Source organism: Sitophilus oryzae, unplaced genomic scaffold (assembly GCF_002938485.1).
Source record: "Sitophilus oryzae breed Bouriz unplaced genomic scaffold, Soryzae_2.0 scaffold_1567_pilon_pilon, whole genome shotgun sequence".
NCBI classification, from domain to species: domain Eukaryota; kingdom Metazoa; phylum Arthropoda; class Insecta; order Coleoptera; family Curculionidae; genus Sitophilus; species Sitophilus oryzae.
Window position 1 is genome coordinate 29,003 of NW_022146244.1, and position 17,790 is coordinate 46,792.

The following is a 17,790-nucleotide window of genomic DNA, read 5'->3' on the forward strand; positions in this document are numbered from 1 at the left end:
GGCGAGGTTGTCACATATGCTTTAATATACAAATGAATGAATGATTTTATTCGAATAAAACCATTCGATAGTTGAAATCATTCATTCAGTAACCATTCGATAGTCTAATTCATTCGATAGTTCCCATCGCTAGTCCTAACAGCAATTGAAAAAATTAAAATGACAATTTAATCTGCCAAGTCGAGCACAGCCGTACCATCCTTTTCTCGAAGGTATTAGCGGCACTTTTGACCATCCTGTAACTTCGTTGTGGATAAAGCAAGATAATTAATTTTCACTACACTTAGCTACAGACATACTATAGCTGGCTAGGTTACCAAAATATCTAATAATTATTCCTCATAGTTTATGAATTATCGCTTGTCAAATTTCTTTAATTTCGACATGACTCACTGACAGATCATCAAAATTCTAAGTAGGTACTTCTAGATGTGTGACAAACTCCAAAATTAGAATTTTAGGAGCTTTAAGCTTATAACCAAAGGAAAAAATGAAAAAACTCGAAATATCCTTATGGATTAAAAGCTACCGGTAACTGGTTTTCCAGTCGAGAAAAATATAGAAAACTAGATATAGCTGGATGCCAAATTCTGTTTAGCTAGAGAGTTTCTTCCTTTCTGTTGAAATTATTTGGATGTTTGTGAATTTCAACAGCTTCCCTGACCAGACGAGGATGATATCCAGATGTTGTGGCAATGACTTGGGTGTTTTCGAACTGGATTTTGTGGTCACCATCTCTTAGAGCATGTTCTGCTACGGCCGACTTGTCTGTTTGCCCTAACCTGCAGCTTCTCTGTGTTCCGTAAGTCTCGTTCCTACTGAGCGTTTGGTAGTTTCCAATGTACTTACGCTTCACCGCAGGAACAAGGTATACAGTAGATCCTCGCAGAGGATAATGGTACCCTTTTATCTTTGGCTGGTCTCAAGCAGTCCTTTATTTTCCGGGTAGGTTTGTATATTGTTTTGATGTTGTGTTTCCTGAGAACTTTCCCAATCCTATCGGTGACCTGGGAGACATATGGAAGGAAGGCCTTATTAACGGTGTTATTCTGTTCATTGGCGTCAAGTCTCCTCTGCCTAGGTGCTAGCGCCGCCTTTATTTCTTTCTCATTATACCCATTAGCAAGAAAGGCTTTATTTAAGTGATTTAGTTCCTCTTGTATGTGATCCTTAGCACAAATGCGTCTTGGTCTATTTGCTAGTGTTCCGATAATCCCCTGTTTTTGGCTTGGATGGTGATTTGACAGTTTGTGCAAGTACCGGTCTGTATGAGTGGGTTTTCGATACACCGTGTGATCCAAATGGTCTCCATTTCTCTTATCAAGCACATCGAGAAAGGCTAGTTGGTTATTTTCTTCGGTTTCCATGGTAAATTTTATGCTCGGGCTCTGTGTATTAAATACTTGTCAAGAGAAATGGAGGCCATTTGGATCACACGGTGTATCGAAAACCCACTCATACAGACCGGTACTTGCACAAACTGTCAAATCACCATCCAAGCCAAAAACAGGGAATTATCGGAACACTAGCAAATAGAGCAAGACGCATTTGTGCTAAGGATCACATACAAGAGGAACTAAGTCACTTAAATAAAGCCTTTCTTGCTAATGGGTATAATGAGAAAGAAATAAAGGCGGCGCTAGCACCTAGGCAGAGGAGACTTGTCGTCAATGAACAGAATAACTCCGTTAATAAGGCCTTCCTTCCATATGTCTCCCAGGTCACCGATAGGATTGGGAAAGTTCTCAGGAAACACAACATCAAAACAATATACAAACCTACCCGGAAAATAAAGGATTGCTTGAGACCAGCCAAAGATAAGGTACCATTATCCTCAGGGATCTTACTGTGTACCTTGTCCTGCGGTAGCGTATACATTGGAACTACCAAACGCTCACTAGGAACGAGACTTACGGAACACAAGAGAAGCTGCAGGTTAGAGGAAAACAGACAAGTCGGCCGTAGCAGAACATGCTCTAAGAGATGGTGACCACAAAATCTAGTTCGAAGACACCCAAGTCATTGCCACAACATCTGGATATCATCCTCGTCTGGTCAGGGAAGCTGTTGAAATTCACAAACATCCAAATAATTTCAACAGGAAGGAAGAAACCATAGAATAACTAACTGAAAGAAATGAAAACTCCTATGTTAAAGCCTGGAAACACGCGCTCGACGCGATCCAAGCGGGCTACTGGCAGAACTAAAAGTTCGCGCCATATTTTTAAATGGACCTTTACTGCCAGTGCATAAGTTTTTTACTTATATTTGGTTTGGTTTCAATATAGATTATGAATTTATTTGTAACAAAACACTTTATAAAATAAAAATAATGTATTTTGATACAAATAAATTAATAATCTAGGTTGAAATTATCCGTGAAATTAGAATAAAACACGAAAAATCTGTAACTTGATTATTTTATTATAACATTGTTAAAATTACATATAACACATTCAACACTATACAAGTATATATAAAAGTTATCAGAATTTATACAATCAGTTATAAGTAATTATAAAAAAGGGGTTATAAATTATAAATAAATAAATCATTATATAAAAGACATATACCTAGTTAACGTGTATATAATTTGATAATATAACTTTAATCTCAACTTTAATGACCTATTCAAATAGAAACATCTTACAATTCGCGTGATATAATACACAAAGCCAAGGGACAAAATTATTAGTAAATCTATTCTCGATGACTCGAAGCATTTTTTTACAAACAAAACAGGACATATAAAGCTTATAAATAATACAAGGGTATAGAAAATATATAAATAAGTAAATACAAATATATTCTCAAACTAAATGATTAATGATTATACTCGTTTAAATAAATAAATGATCTTTTTAAAATTACTTGTTTGTCTTTGCAAATTTATTTAATATTTATCTAAAAGCGAACACTTACATAAATTACTGCACAACCTTTAAAATTAAGCTTTTAATATGTGTTATACAAATTCTTGATTCGATATAAATTCATTTAAATAAAACTTTAAAATTAATGATCTTCCAAATTTCTGAGACAGCCATTTTGTTGAAAGAATTTGTTTTGATTATGAGAAATTTCATAAAATTATCACAGGGATCAATTAATCTTATATATCGAACTACTTGGCTCTTAAATTTCACAATCCTATCGTCCAAAATACTCTAAATTCGAGAAAATCCGTAAAGTATTCCCATAAAAACAAATCACAATTCACTTCATTCACTTTCACTTTACCGAAACTGACAGAGTGGCCAAATATGGAATGATGTTTATTTTTCAATTTATTTTACTAATCTAACTGATCCGGGTCACTTAGAAATTAAATTTTTACTAAATTATTTAATTATAACTGTTTCTGGCGAAAGCAAACTTCATACCAATATTTACTCACAGAGTAACAAAGCACATCACTGTTAAATTATCAACATTTTATATAAATATTTATATTTTTCAACTACTCCAACTACTCCAATTACTCAACAGAGAATCAAACGAATTGTTAATTAAACTATACTCTGTGGATGACTTGATAAAATCATGATGAAATTAAAGTCCCTAGATGAATATCTAGGGACTTTAAATGAAATTTCTACGCAGCGGCATCTATCCCTCTACTGGCAGAAACTCCGCCGTGTTTCCAAAATTCAAATGGCAAAATTCAATGGCTTCATCCGCCTGGAAGAAACTCTCTACCTAAACAGAATTTGGCATCCAGCTATATCTAGGACCCAGGTAGCAGTACAGAGAAGTAGACCAGTTCCGGAAGAACCACCACCGGAACAAGCCACGCCCCCTCCGCCTACGCATAAATACGCGCTACGCCGACGCGGAGGCATCAGTCCAGGGCCATGTAAGTGAAATATTAAAAATGGTTCCAGCAAAAGTTTCCCAATTATGACGGGTGATGGCGCTGATCGTCAAAATTTTTGTACAGGGATTTTGCTTACCGACAATACGACGTGAGCTACGACCGGACCAGGACCAATCAGAATGATCAGTCTTTCTTGGACATTTGCCGCCGAGGTGTGTGTCAATTTCTGTTGTGATAAGTGTGGTTGTGTTTGCAGTTTGATTTTTCGGTTTTGATATTATGTTAAAATTAATTTTGAAGTATTGTATCACCTGTTTTTATGTAATAGTACTTTTTTTAGTTCTATGATCTGATATGTTATGAATTGTTAATGTTTGTTTAACAGTGTTATGCCAAAGAGGTTATACTTAATATATCAATTTGCATAGCCTAACTTTTTTATCAATAAACTTTGTAGATTTTCAGATTATTTAATTCCTTTTGTTTCCGTTTGTAATTTTATTTTTAAGACATATTATGTGGTTGTTTCACATAATATGTTTTAAAAATAAAATTGCAAATAGCGAATAAAAATAATTAAAATAAAAAAGTGTATTTTACAATTCCCCCGGCCCCGCACCCCTTTGGCTAACCTGTAAATGTCAGCTATGTCGAGAGATGGCGCTACGAAAATGGAACCGATTTATTAGAAGGAACTTGGGCTTCTTTTTCGTTAGTATATTCTGTGCATCAGTCTAGTATGAGCAATCGGAGCAAACACACCTCTGAGGATGCTAGCCACTCGTGCTAGCGAAACGTTAGGAAGCAATTCTAACCGACGACGGCCGAAAAACCCGAAAGAACAAATTTCTTCAGTATCAATGTTAGTCATCTTTATTTCTATAATAATTACAAAGACTTGGCAATTGCACGATATGATATTCTGTAGTAATTAAAAAACTTTATTCTTAAGTGCACCGTTTATTAGATTTACTTAGTAATAGAAATAGTCGATTATTCTTTTTTATAAGTATGGTGCCGTGCATGCAATTGCCAAGTCATTATAATTATAGAAAAAAAGATGACTAATAATATTGACACTAACAATTTATATCAAAATTGTTGAATAGGTGCTTAAAGAGAGACTAAATAAAATAAACTGACTTGGTTTTACATGAGATGATGAGTTTCACAACAGTTTCACAACTTTTTATAGCGGAGGAATTGTGTTGCGGGTTGCGTGACTTGGCATTTTTTTACATTCTATGTTTTTGATGGGATTAAAGTTTTCTGATTAAGGTTATCTTGGTTATAGATTTCCTTTTATGCGTTTCGCCTAAAATGTTTATTATTATGGAATACGTAGAATGTAGAATGTTAAGGAGGGGAGTGATTCACCGCGAACTTACAGATCTCTGGTGTGTCCCCCTTTCTTGAGTTATAACGAGTTATAAGTCATCATACAGTCTCAGGGCTTTAACAAAATACACACAAAACAACACAGCTTCTTTTTATCTACAGCTCTCCATCTTCGACATCTGCCGTACCAAAGTTTATGGCACGAACGGTTGTCGTCTCGGCGTATTCTGTGATGAGGTGTTCTGGTGTTTCCCCACAGAATCTGAATTCACCGTTGTTTCTAAACTTCAATCAATCTACTGAGGTGTTTGTTGAGGAGACAGCAGTGGCGGCTCGTGGGTATAAAATTAGGTGAAGAGTTAATTTTTTAAATTGCTCCGAGGCGAAAATTTTTTGGCGCATTCGCCATTTTGTCAATATTTTTTAAAATATTTGAGAATTTTTTGCTGCATTCAACATTTTGTCAACATTATTTTTGTTATCTATACTAATATATAAAATCCTTAAGTGACTGACATACTGATTAATCACGATCTTGCTCAAACCACCCAATGTAAGAAGCTCAATTTTGGCATACAGGTTGATTCTAGAGGTTCGATAAGAAGGGATTTTTCGAAATTCCAGTTCCAAGAGGGTGAAACCACCCCTCAAATATTTCAATATTTTTTATTTAAAAAACGGTCAAGTTTCCGAAAAAACGCTTAAACACGTATATTTTATTTTGTTTTTTACATAGTTTAAGATTTTTTAAAAATGTATACAGGGTGTTTCGAAAAAACTGGTCATTTATTAATCACGATCCTGCTTAAAGCGCTTGACGTAAAAAGCTGATTTTTGGAAAACAGATTGACTTTAGGGTGTAGAGGTTCGATAAGAAGGGATTTTTCGAAACTCGAATTCTAAGGGGGTGAAACTATCCCTCAAATATTAAAATATTTTTTATTTAAACCAAAAACCAAACCAAACCGGTGACTTTTTCGGAAAAACTCTTAAACACGTATATTTTATTTTGTTGTTTTACATATTTTAAGATTTTTTATAAATTTATACAGGGTGTTTCATAAAATATGCCCATTGAGTAATCACGATTCTGCTTAAACTGCTTGACGTTTAAAGCTGATTTTTGGCAAACGGATTGACTGTGGGGTGTAGAGATTCGATAAGGAGGGGTTTCTCGGATCTCAAATTCCAAGAGGGTGAAAACGCCCCTCAAATATTACAATATTTGTTATATAAAAAACGGTTAGTCTTTCGGGAAAACGCTTGGACAAGCATAATTTATTTGGTTGTTTTACATATTTTGAATTTTTTTAAAAAATCATACAGGGTGTTCCAAACAGTTGGGTAATTTCTAAACCACGATTTTGCTTAAACTGCTTGACGTAAAAATATTTTTGGCAAACGGATTTTTCGAAAGTCAAATTCCAACGAGATGAAACTACCCCTCAAATATTACCAAGTTATATAATATATAATATCGTCATATTGGTATAATAATATCGTCATATTGTTTTTTCTAAGGCTGACATAAATGTGAGAAAATTTTATCCAGTTTGTATGTTAATGGAAATTCTTGCTTTGCTTTATCATCACCATTGCAAATGATTAATTCGACGCGAACGAAGTCGCTGGTACACGCTAGTTATTTATACACTAATACCTATATTTCCGTTTTAGTTTGGGCTAAAACACATTAACTAAAAAGAGATACAACCAGTTTTCGATAAACACATTATTTTGCATTCCAGTGAAAATATAATTAAATTTAAATTAAATATAATAAACATTATATACAGTGTCCCCCATAAAGTTGGATCCAATGGACTTTTTTTATATTAGAGTTTTAAAAAATCTTTTTGTCGCAATCACTTCTGCTTTGAAAACAACTTAAAATGCACAAAGTCAAAGTTGACAGCTAACATCTGGGAGCTGTCAAATACGAAATATTTAAAAGAAATTTTTAAAAATTGGTTAAATTATTATTATTTAAAAAAAGGTGACTAACAAAGTTATGTTTCAAGTTTGACTTAGTGCATTTTAAGTTGTTTTTATAGCAGAATTGATTGCCACAAAAAGGTTTTTTTAAACAACCAAAAAAAAACCGTCGATATGGATCCAACTTTATGGCGAACAGTGTAATAATGGAATGGCTTCCCCGAAAAACGTTGTAACCGGCATTTTTTTCAAAATAGAGATTTCAGTGAAATAAGGTTGTAATTTTCATAGGTATAACGTTTTTTCCTCGGTTTTTTCACTGAAATTTCGATATTGAAAAAATTGTTAGTTACAGCCAAGGAGCCATGCATTCAATTATTACATTAATGTTTACTAAGCAATATTAATCAAAATAAATTTGACTTATTTATATTACTAACCTTACTAATTTTTGTAAATCAGCTCAATTTTTCTGTTCTTTATTGATGCAAACTTATCAGTAATATCGTAATTTAATTAATTAATTATATTAATTAAAGTCTATTTAAACGAACATTTTCATTCGAAATTAAGCATGAAGTCTAGCGTTTTTTTCTAAAGCATCGGCTATTGTATTTTGATTTTTTTTGAATTTCTTAGCATTAACTGAGATTTTAAATGTTCTGCAGAATCCTCGTGTTTATACAAAGATCTTGTTATATTTACGAAACCAGTGAACCCTTCTTTATTTCAAATACCATGTTTATTAGAAAATAGTAAACAAGACTAACAAAACAATTTTTGTAAAACAGTACTACTACATAGCCAATTAAAGTCAGAAAACCAGGAAGACTTAAATTTAATATTATAAGATTTACCACTTTTTCTTATTTTTTTTTGCAATTTATGGTTAAAGATTCAGTTGGTCGTCCTTGGTCGTGCATTGTGTGAAGGGAGTTTCCAATAAATTGCACATCAAGTCATTAATTGGATTCATTTTTTAACACATACCCACACACAAAACAGTTTTAAAATACAACAACAAAACATACAGCAAAAATTAACAAGTTAAATCAACAAAAACCATTAACAAACAACAATAAATAGTCAACAATAACTTTACAGTCTTTACACGGTTAACTACTCGCCGAAGTAGCCGAATATTAGCATAAAGGAAAACAAAGCGAACTGCCTAAAAACTCATTCGCATCGGTCGCCGATAAAAAATTTCGGGGCGGGGGATTAACATGCTGCCGCTAGGCTGACGTCACGTTACCATGGAAACCATGCAGCCGCTCGGCTCACAAATATTTTCACTTCACTTGTGGCTTCGTGGAAACGTAAGGCGCGTGCGGGCCTATAATGCCACTTTTTCGGCCGGAATTAACGATGCGGTCGACCTATTATGCAGAGATCCGCCCGGAAAAAATAATTTATAAAAAATTACCATTTTATTATTTAGATACATGTAAATATATTAAACTAAATTAATATTTTAAGCAGTAAAGCTTTTTCTTTAATTTGAGTTTTTTTTGTGAAGTGCCCCTTCACCTACTGCACCTGACGAGCCGCCACTGGGAGACAGTGTCCTGTTAGAAACCCCGTGACAATCCTTAGATTGTTTTTACTTAAATCAAGGATTTTTCTCGGTTTGAGGAACTTTTTCGAGTGTCTTGGACCGTTGGAGGATTCCCATTCCAGGTTAAGGATGGAGTCTTCTAGGTTCTTCAGTTCCGCTTAGAAATCAGAACGGTTCTGGTTTGGCCTTTTATCTCTTGGTGAGCCATTGCCTTTTATCTCTTGGTGAGCAGGCACCCAGAATAGGAGAACTATTTTCTTTGCCTAATTGGTTCAGCTTCTTTAGGCATTCTTTGACCAACTTCGAATTGATGGTTACTGAGTTGATCGCTTTTAGTACTGCTTCACTGAACCAACAGTCGACATAAATATAATGAAAAAGTTCATTAATATAATGAATTAAATCATTAATTTTGAGCGGATGAACGATTTCATTGGCACAATGAAAAGTAATTCATTAACTCTATGAACTTTTTAAGTTCATTAAATCAATGAACAGTGTTCATTAATTTGAAGAACACATTCATTGGTACAATGAACAGATTTCATTAATATTATGTACCTAAATCCTTATATTAATGAACCGTTATCATTTAATACAATGAAATAATTTCATAACCTATTTATTACTGTTATATATTTAAAAGTCAACACTATTAGTAACTCTTGTTATACCGTATAATCGATGATGAAGATCGCTGTTATTGATATGAAATGTCATTGATAGTCATTTCCCAGTCAACTACCTAAAATAATTCTTCTATAAATAGATTTCCATTTGAACAAGCCCTTAGCTACAAAGGTAACAAAATTACCAATAGTGCCGACTTACTTACGAGCACAGTAAATTTTTCCATTAGGGATTATTAATAAAAAACAAGTGCAATAAACTAATAATAATTTATTAAACTCGATATAGCATATACAAATTAAAAATTAAAAAAATCGAATCGACGAAGAGAATAGTAATGTTATTATTAATCTTAGGGTAAATTATATAATAAGAAAATTAATTTACCAGTCGATATCCTGAGGGATTTCTATAAAAACACCATTTCTTTATTATATTAGCTGTATCCTTAGACTTGATAACGTCTAGACGAATTTGCAACAGGCTTTCCAAGTCGCATCAAGTGGGTCCGATGTTAAATTTATTTACCATAATCAGTTCCAAGCCTCGACTTGTTACTATGTTTTTCTTCTTTTTGTTTTTTATCTTCTGAAACATATTTGGAAACCGCTATTTTAATGAATACCCACACCAGAGATCTCAGACAGCGGAATTTGATTTGACAACACAACAAATTAACTACAATACGATAGGACTTTTATTTAAAATATTTAAAATATTGAATAGAACACTTACCGCTCTAATGAAACTAAAGCCTCACTGAATAACTCAACCACACAGACGTTATTAAAGTGCCAAAGTAACCGATCAAGATGGCCACCATTAAAGTCCTAATATTTTATTCCTGATATTAATAACCGCGTACATTAATATAATGTAGTATATATATTTCGTATGGCGTATTAAATTAAAAAAATTCAATACGATAATACAAACAATTTAAAGATCAACAATCAGATGTGTAAGAGACATATCACAATGTTACAGTAAAAACGCACAACTATAAATTTACACTACAAGATTTAGCTCTGCGATCCATTCTATAGCATCCAGGTCAGCCTCATGAAGACGATTTAAAGAGAACTGCGCCTTTGTTAATGGGCACTCTGTTGCGATATGAAAAGGTGTATGTTCAGAATGTCCTCAATCGCAGTTAGGGCTGTCGGTTAGTCCCCATTTGTGTGTCCAGAAGCGGGTTCTGCCATGGTTAGTTCTGAACCGATTGAGTGTTATCCACGTTTTTCTTGGCAAATTGAATCCGAGAGGGCAGAGTACTGGGTCAGTTATCAAGTGATGAAGGTCAGGATTATTTTGTGACCATCATCTCGCCAGCAGTCTTCAACCCGAAAGTTGGAATTTAGTAGCTGCTGCCCTAATACCCATGGCGGTTTTCTGGATTTCAGGCGATTCAAGAAATTTTCGCAATCATCATGGATGGGCAGATGAACATTGCTGGTGCACTTTTTCCACTCTCTGACTAGAGCCGCCTGTCTTCTCAGATGAGGGGGAGTAATGTTTGATAATACAGAGAGCCAGTGGATCGGAGTGCTTCTGATAGTGCCCGTTATAATTCTCATCGCGCTGTTAAGACGAGTGTCAATAAGATGAGTATGATTGCTATTTATCCAGACAGGGCAGCAATATTCTGCCACCGAATATGTGGGGGACATTGCAGTTGTTTTAAGTACCCTGGCGTTTGCTCCCCAGCTGCTACCTGCGATCTTGTGTAGTATATTATTTCTAGTATTTATTTTTGCAGCCGTCTTGGTGAGGTGTGGCTTGAACGTGAGAGACCGATCCAATGTGACTCCTAAGTATTTTGGGTGAGAGTTGTATTTTACCAGTTGATCCCCAAATTTGACTTGCGGTACATACTATAACCCACAAAATTCTAGATGTTGATGAATTTAGAAGTATGCTTTGGAATTAAATAAAACAAGATATTATTTTTTTTTTAAACTTATATTTACTTAACAATTTCTCACTATAGTACAATTGGCTGGCTGTGACAGTCTTGACTATATTATAAAGTAAATAGGTAATTAACTGGGATACTTAGATATATGGTTCTGCTTCAGTTGATTGGGAGAAAGGCCTCGCCCTCTTCGCTGCACTCATCCGCTGGTGGGTAGCGTGATTGTCTGGCTAATCTTGGAGAGCTTGTGAGACTCCACCAGTCTCAGTGCGTGAGCTACTTATGGGGAGGGTCAGTTCTCGTATCTTCCTAGAAGATAATAAACAGCAGTATGCTATTCCAAATAATGGTTAAGTACCCAGTTATGTGGTAGTGTTCTACAGTACCAAGTCGACTGTCTGTGGTTGCCAATAAAATGTACAATGAGAGTCAATCAAAATTTAAATCAAAGGTATAGTTATTTACCTTAACAATATTTAAATTAAATCTAATTAACTACTACTAAAAATCAACTTAAAATTAACTTTAAAATTAACATTAAAATTGATCAATTTTAAAATACAAAACAAATTGGTATTTAACCAATAAGTTGTTAGTCTTCTCAAAAAACAACCAGTAAAAAATGAATAAGTAAGTAATTGACAAAATTCTACTATCAAACTGAAAATTTAATATTAATAATTAAATTTAATAAAATTTTAATTCAATTGAATAAATTTTGAAATCTGGCTATAACAGCTTAAATGAAATTAGAATTGAGTATAGTCCAAATTATTTTAAAAAACTAGGCAAAGATAAAATGTATACCTCTCTCTCTCTGTCTCTCTCTCTAAAAAATGTAAAATCAATTTAATAAAAAAAAATATCAAGACCACTACCACACTACAGGTACGATTTTATAATAAAAATTGGATAAAAAAAACCGTGGTTCTATCAGACAATTATTTATTGCTTTGCACGTGCTAAAAAACAAAATCCAAAAAAAATGCAATACGAAGAGACGATGATTTAAATTATAAAAAAAAATATTATTAATAAGAAATTAATTGACAGATAAGGCGAGAAAAAAAATTAGAAAAATCTTATCTGTCGAGGAGTCAAACGAGAAAAATAACCACCACAGGGTCCAGGTATGGAGAAGCCACCCTCTGGCAAGTAAAGTTTTTTCAAAGATGACTATAGTCGTTAATAATGAAATTATAAAAGCTTTACTTACCAAAGGCCTGCTTTTCCTGGGATCTTCCTGATCGTACTCCTGCAGCAGTTGGTTCTCTCGGACAGCCTGACTCTGTATCGAACACCTGTCTGTGTTCCTGTTCCACGTTGTGGCGTCTCCGTATATTATATATAGGTAGAAAAAATAAGACAATAATTAGTTATTTATAACTCGAAAGATAGTAGAGTAGAAAACTATCTTACGATACGTCTAAGCACGTGCTCTTATGAGAAAAAACTGTAGCTATATGATATATAAAAAACAATTGAAAAAAAAACAATAGGTAGCCTTATATTAAGGCTACTAAAAAGCACTGAAATAATTGCTGAAAATAAATTGTTAAATAGAACCAGATAGTAAAATCAAATAAAATCGTACCTTCAGCGTGCAATCTTGAAGAAAAAATAAAATCTCAAACAAATTGGAATAATGACCAAATGACCAGAGCAGAGATGAGAAGAGAAGAAGGCAAAATTTTAAAATTTTTAGTTTTATATTAACCATACCCCTTCTCCCGAAAATCTTGACATATCAGATCGAATTAAAAATAGTCATGCGTTGTTAAACTAATTCTCGATAAAATTTCAACTACTAATAAAAATAATACTTAACGACTCCTTACATACCTTAAAAATGAAGGAAACAATTGCATCTTAATCAATTAGAACTGATAACAAGGAAAATTCATAACCTCTGTTAAAATAAACAAATGAATCTCAAACAGTAGGTAGGCAACCAAAAATTGCAACTATTGTATTATGAATTGCCTAAAACAATCTACGGTGTTTTACAGTCTGCAATATTTGTACACCATACCATTTGGTGTAATTTGGTACTCCATGGATTCTCGTGATGGATGGCACGATCCATGAAAAGAGCAACTTAATTTATAATCGTTGAACAAAAACATATTAAAATCCAAATAATAAGTTCAACTTTGCTAAGTACCATTGAGAATTATTAAAGAACGATAAAAAATATATTTTAAATTAATTAATCAATAATATATATATTAACTATATATTAATATAATAATAATAAATATAATATTAAATTATATATACGATAATCATTATAAACAATTGATTAACGAATTGAACGTTTATCTAATTCTAGTATCCGACGCACAACATCCAACGGGGAAAAAGTATGGTACCGGAAGGCCGAGCGTCAATGCGAGTAAAATTGCAAACTGTAAAAACCTCGTTTAAAAGTAAAATAATCCGAAGGCAAACACAACGAAAATAAATTTTCGTTACAATACTTGGCTTGTAAGTTGTGAAGATAAAAGCACGAAACCTCAGTCTTAGCAATGTTTGGGCGAAGCCTCCAGTTACGAAAATAGTCATTTAACCTCTGCAAGTCATCTGACAGAATATTTTCGCCTCTAGTGAAATCAGTTGCTTGGCAGGAAAGTGCAATGTCATCTGCGTATATAAATTTTTTGGAGACTGTAGCAGGAAGGTCGGCGGTATAGATATTAAAAAGAACAGGGGCAAGTACAGAGCCTTGCAGGAGACCATTGTTGATGTTGTAGGTGCGACTTTTTTCTCCCTTCAAATGCACTTGGATATTTCTGTTCGAGAGCATGTTGTTTATTAAATTGGCCAACTTTTTGCAAAGGAAGATTTTAATGAACTTTGATACTATTCCATCTCTCCAGACCGTATCATAAGCCGAAGTCAGGTCGACGAAAACTGTGATAGTTTTGAGACGGGCTTGGAAAGCCTTCTCGATATGCGTAGGGAGCGAGAGGACTCGTTCTGTTCTTTCTAAAGCCAGCTTGTTCGATGGGGATATGCTCATTTACTCGCTCTGAAATACGATTAAGGATTAACCTTTCGAGTATTTTATAGCACACACTCAGCAGCGCGATGGGCCTATAGTCAACGGCTAGCTTTCATATAATGTAGTGTGTTCCTTGTATTAATAACATTGTTCATTGTCACAATATACAACTCATTAATCAATGATTTAGTACATTAATATAATGAATAACTCGTGTGAAGTTGGCACCCTTTTTTCCAAAAATGAACTGGAATTTGAGAGTTCTGGATAGATTTACAATAGTTCTATAGTTCCTGATAAGTTAGAAAAATAGTTCTGGTTAATTTCGGGAGATATGATAGGGGGGTGCCAACTTCACGTAGCACCCTTTTTTTATTCTGGAACAGTTCTGATAGTGGAAATATATTCTAGAACAAGAGTTCTGTAGTTCCTGACTATTGATCAAAATAGTTCTATTGTATTAACCAAGTTATGAACAAAAATAAAATGGCAGCCTGCGCAGTTTAAATCGATTTTCTAGGTAAAAAATGATTTAAAGAATAGTTCTGAATAGAGTTCTGAATAGCACCCCAAAAGTTCTATAAGATGTACTATTTGATTTTTAAAAAATACCATTAAAAATTTCATTGATGCACGACTTTATAGATAGACATAAAAATCGACTTTACGAAGGAAATGCAATGTTGGAAAACAGTTCTGGTTAGAGTTCTGAATAGCACCCCAAAAGTTCTATAAGATGTACTATTTGATTTTTAAAAAGTACCCATAATTAAAAATTTCATTGGTGCCCGACTCTAAAGATAGACATAAAAGTCGACTCTACGAAGGAAATGCAATGTTGAAAAACAGTTCTGGTTAGAGTTCTGAATAGCACCCCAAAAGTTCTATAAGATGTACTATTTGATTTTTCAAAAATACCCATAATTAAAAATTTCATTGATGCACGACTCTATAGATAGACATAAAAATCGACTCTACGAAGGAAATGCAACGTTGAAAAACAGTTCTGGTTAGAGTTCTGAATAGCACCCGAAAAGTTCTATAAGATGTACTATTTGATTTTTTAAAAATACCCATAATTAAAAATTTCATTGATGCACGACTCTATAGATAGACATAAAAATCGACTCTACGAAGGAAATGCAACGTTGAAAAACAGTTCTGGTTAGAGTTCTGGATAGCACCCCAAAAGTTCTATAAGATGTACTATTTGATTTTTAAAAATACCAATAATTAAAAATTTCATTGATCCACGACTCTATAGATTGACATAAAATCGACTTTACGAAGGAAATGCAATGTTGAAAAACAGTTCTGGTTAGAGTTCTGGATAGCACCCCAAAAGTTCTATAAGATGTACTATTTGAATTTTTAAAAATACCAATAATTAAAAATTTCATTGATGCACGACTCTATAGATAGACATAAAAATCGACTTTACGAAAGAAATGCAATGTTGAAAAACAGTTCTGGTTAGAATTCTGTGAGATTCTTTGATATTTATATGAAAAACAAGAGAATACAAATAGTACGAATGCAAAGTTACATGTATTTATTAGCATCAAATTTATATAAATGTAGATCAAATTTTGGTTTGAGGGCGTGAAAATTAGAAGATAAAAACATTAAACTAAAAGAACAAAATATACATATATAAAAGTAAAGTACTTACAAATAATAGAAAAACAAATAAACTAAATTAAGTGTGGGAGACCTAGATGTCGAGGTGGCTGGATGTCGCTACTTCTGTAAACAAGCAGAAAAACAATACCTGAGCAACCAATTTTACATTAATAAAGCTTATAATATTTAATGGGCACTATTCATGTTAATTAGCTCAGTTTTCAGATAGGTTTGTTCAGGTAGTTAAAACATTCTCTGATAAATGAAACCAAAGAACCATACAAGAATAGATAAATCGTAGACAGTAGAAAATATAACAACAGTGTAATACATACATATGCATATGCATATAAAAATATACGCACATACAAATATACATACACGCAGAGACTAAATCAGAGGCAATGGATATACTATAACTAGGGTGTTGTTTATATATAATTTAGTGTGCACACGAGTACGAAGGGATGGACGCTCGACGTACTAATACTTTTACCACTAGCCTTAACTATCGTGAACGTGCAATGAGACCAAGGGAATGGCGCGCGAGGTCTCTGTCAACAAATAGTTAGCATAATTACCAGGAACGTGCAATGAGACCAAGGGAATGGCACGCGAGGTCTCTGTTACAAGATAATTAGCTATACAGACCTAAAAGGTCGAAACACTGAAGGGAATGGCGCGCGACAGTGCCGTATACCTTATGCTTTACTTATATCTCTGGTAAATAAAATAGTTCATGACAATAAACAATATACAGTTGTAGAATAGTATTAAGAAATAGATAAAAATGGTATGCTCTGTGAGACAACTCACTGTATTAAGAAATATATAAAATGGTTACTCTTTGAGAACACTCACTGTATTAAGAAATATATAAAATGGTTACCCTGTGAGAACACTCACTGTATTAAGAAATATATAAAATGGTTACCCTGTGAGAACACTCACCCTATTAATTGGACTTCTTATTTCAACACAAGAACACCTTCGACTAGCACAGGCAACGGTCGCTTAGGAAATGAGAGAAGACAGTTCCTTTAGGAGTTAGAGCCATCGAGGTACCATAAAGCTCTGGGAATTTCCCGCCGTAAACGACCCTTAACGGTCACCAGGCAGCATAAATGAATGAATTTATTCTGTTCTTAGGTTTTTAATGAATTACTATTTAATTCTTGTTTAAAATATTATTTGAAAAATAACTGACTCTTACAGTCGGCCATCCTGCATATATCTCGTCCCGAGATATCAGAATTTTATTTCGTTTAATTCAGATGATAGAAACAACTTCGTCCTCTCCATCCTGCTCATACTGTGCTAATCGATGAGTTCGGTGCGAATGGCTCATAAGACGGACCAGGTTTCTAGGTAGCAAGTTGCCGTTTACGGGAGCTCATGTTGTTTAATAGTTGAGACCTTGATTGAATCACCAACCAAAGTAAAATAAAGAACAAAAAACACTAAGTAACGTTTTGAAATTATGCCACCTCGCTTGTTATGTTGAGATTTTGAAAATGTATTGTTTATTTAAGAAAATTTTGTAGTACTTTATGTAAAAAAAAATCTTTAATTACTGATTGTTCAAGATTACACCCTTAACGGACAAAATACAATTTCACACATAAATCACATACCACATTACATAAGTATACATGCTAAGGCTGCCGGCTAAGCCCCGCACACATAAATATACAATAATAAGTACCGATCAACATGTATCAATAATTTTAGATTATTTATCTTTCTTTAATTAATTTATCTTTATGTTTTTGGTAATATTTTTGGTAATCCCACTTCTGATTAAATTTGTAGATCAAATTTTGGTTTGAGGGCGTGAAAATTAGAAGATAAAAACATTAAACTAAAAGAACAAAATATACATATATAAAAGTAAAGTACTTACAAATAATAGAAAAACAAATAAACTAAATTAAGTGTGGGAGACCTAGATGTCGAGGTGGCTGGATGTC

General features: G+C 33.5%; 1 protein-coding gene across 1 annotated transcript; it reads right to left on the bottom strand.

The window, feature by feature from the left end:
* Nucleotides 1-598: 598 nt before the first annotated feature.
* LOC115879048 lies at nucleotides 599-1,367 on the bottom strand. Its single transcript, XM_030895684.1, has 2 exons — nucleotides 850-1,367; nucleotides 599-782 (listed from the first exon to the last, which is right to left on the bottom strand). Exons 1-2 carry the CDS (start codon nucleotides 1,365-1,367, stop codon nucleotides 599-601), a joined length of 702 nt encoding a protein of 233 aa, XP_030751544.1.
* Nucleotides 1,368-17,790: the final 16,423 nt, after the last annotated feature.

Coding starts and splice junctions, on each gene's coding strand:
- LOC115879048 (XM_030895684.1), bottom strand. CDS start 1,367: ATGGAAACCGAAGAAAATAACCAACTAGCCTTTCTCGATGTGCTTGAT. Junction 783..849: donor CCTTGTTCCTGCGGTGAAGC/GTAAGTACATTG, acceptor GAGAAGCTGCAG/GTTAGGGCAAACAGACAAGT.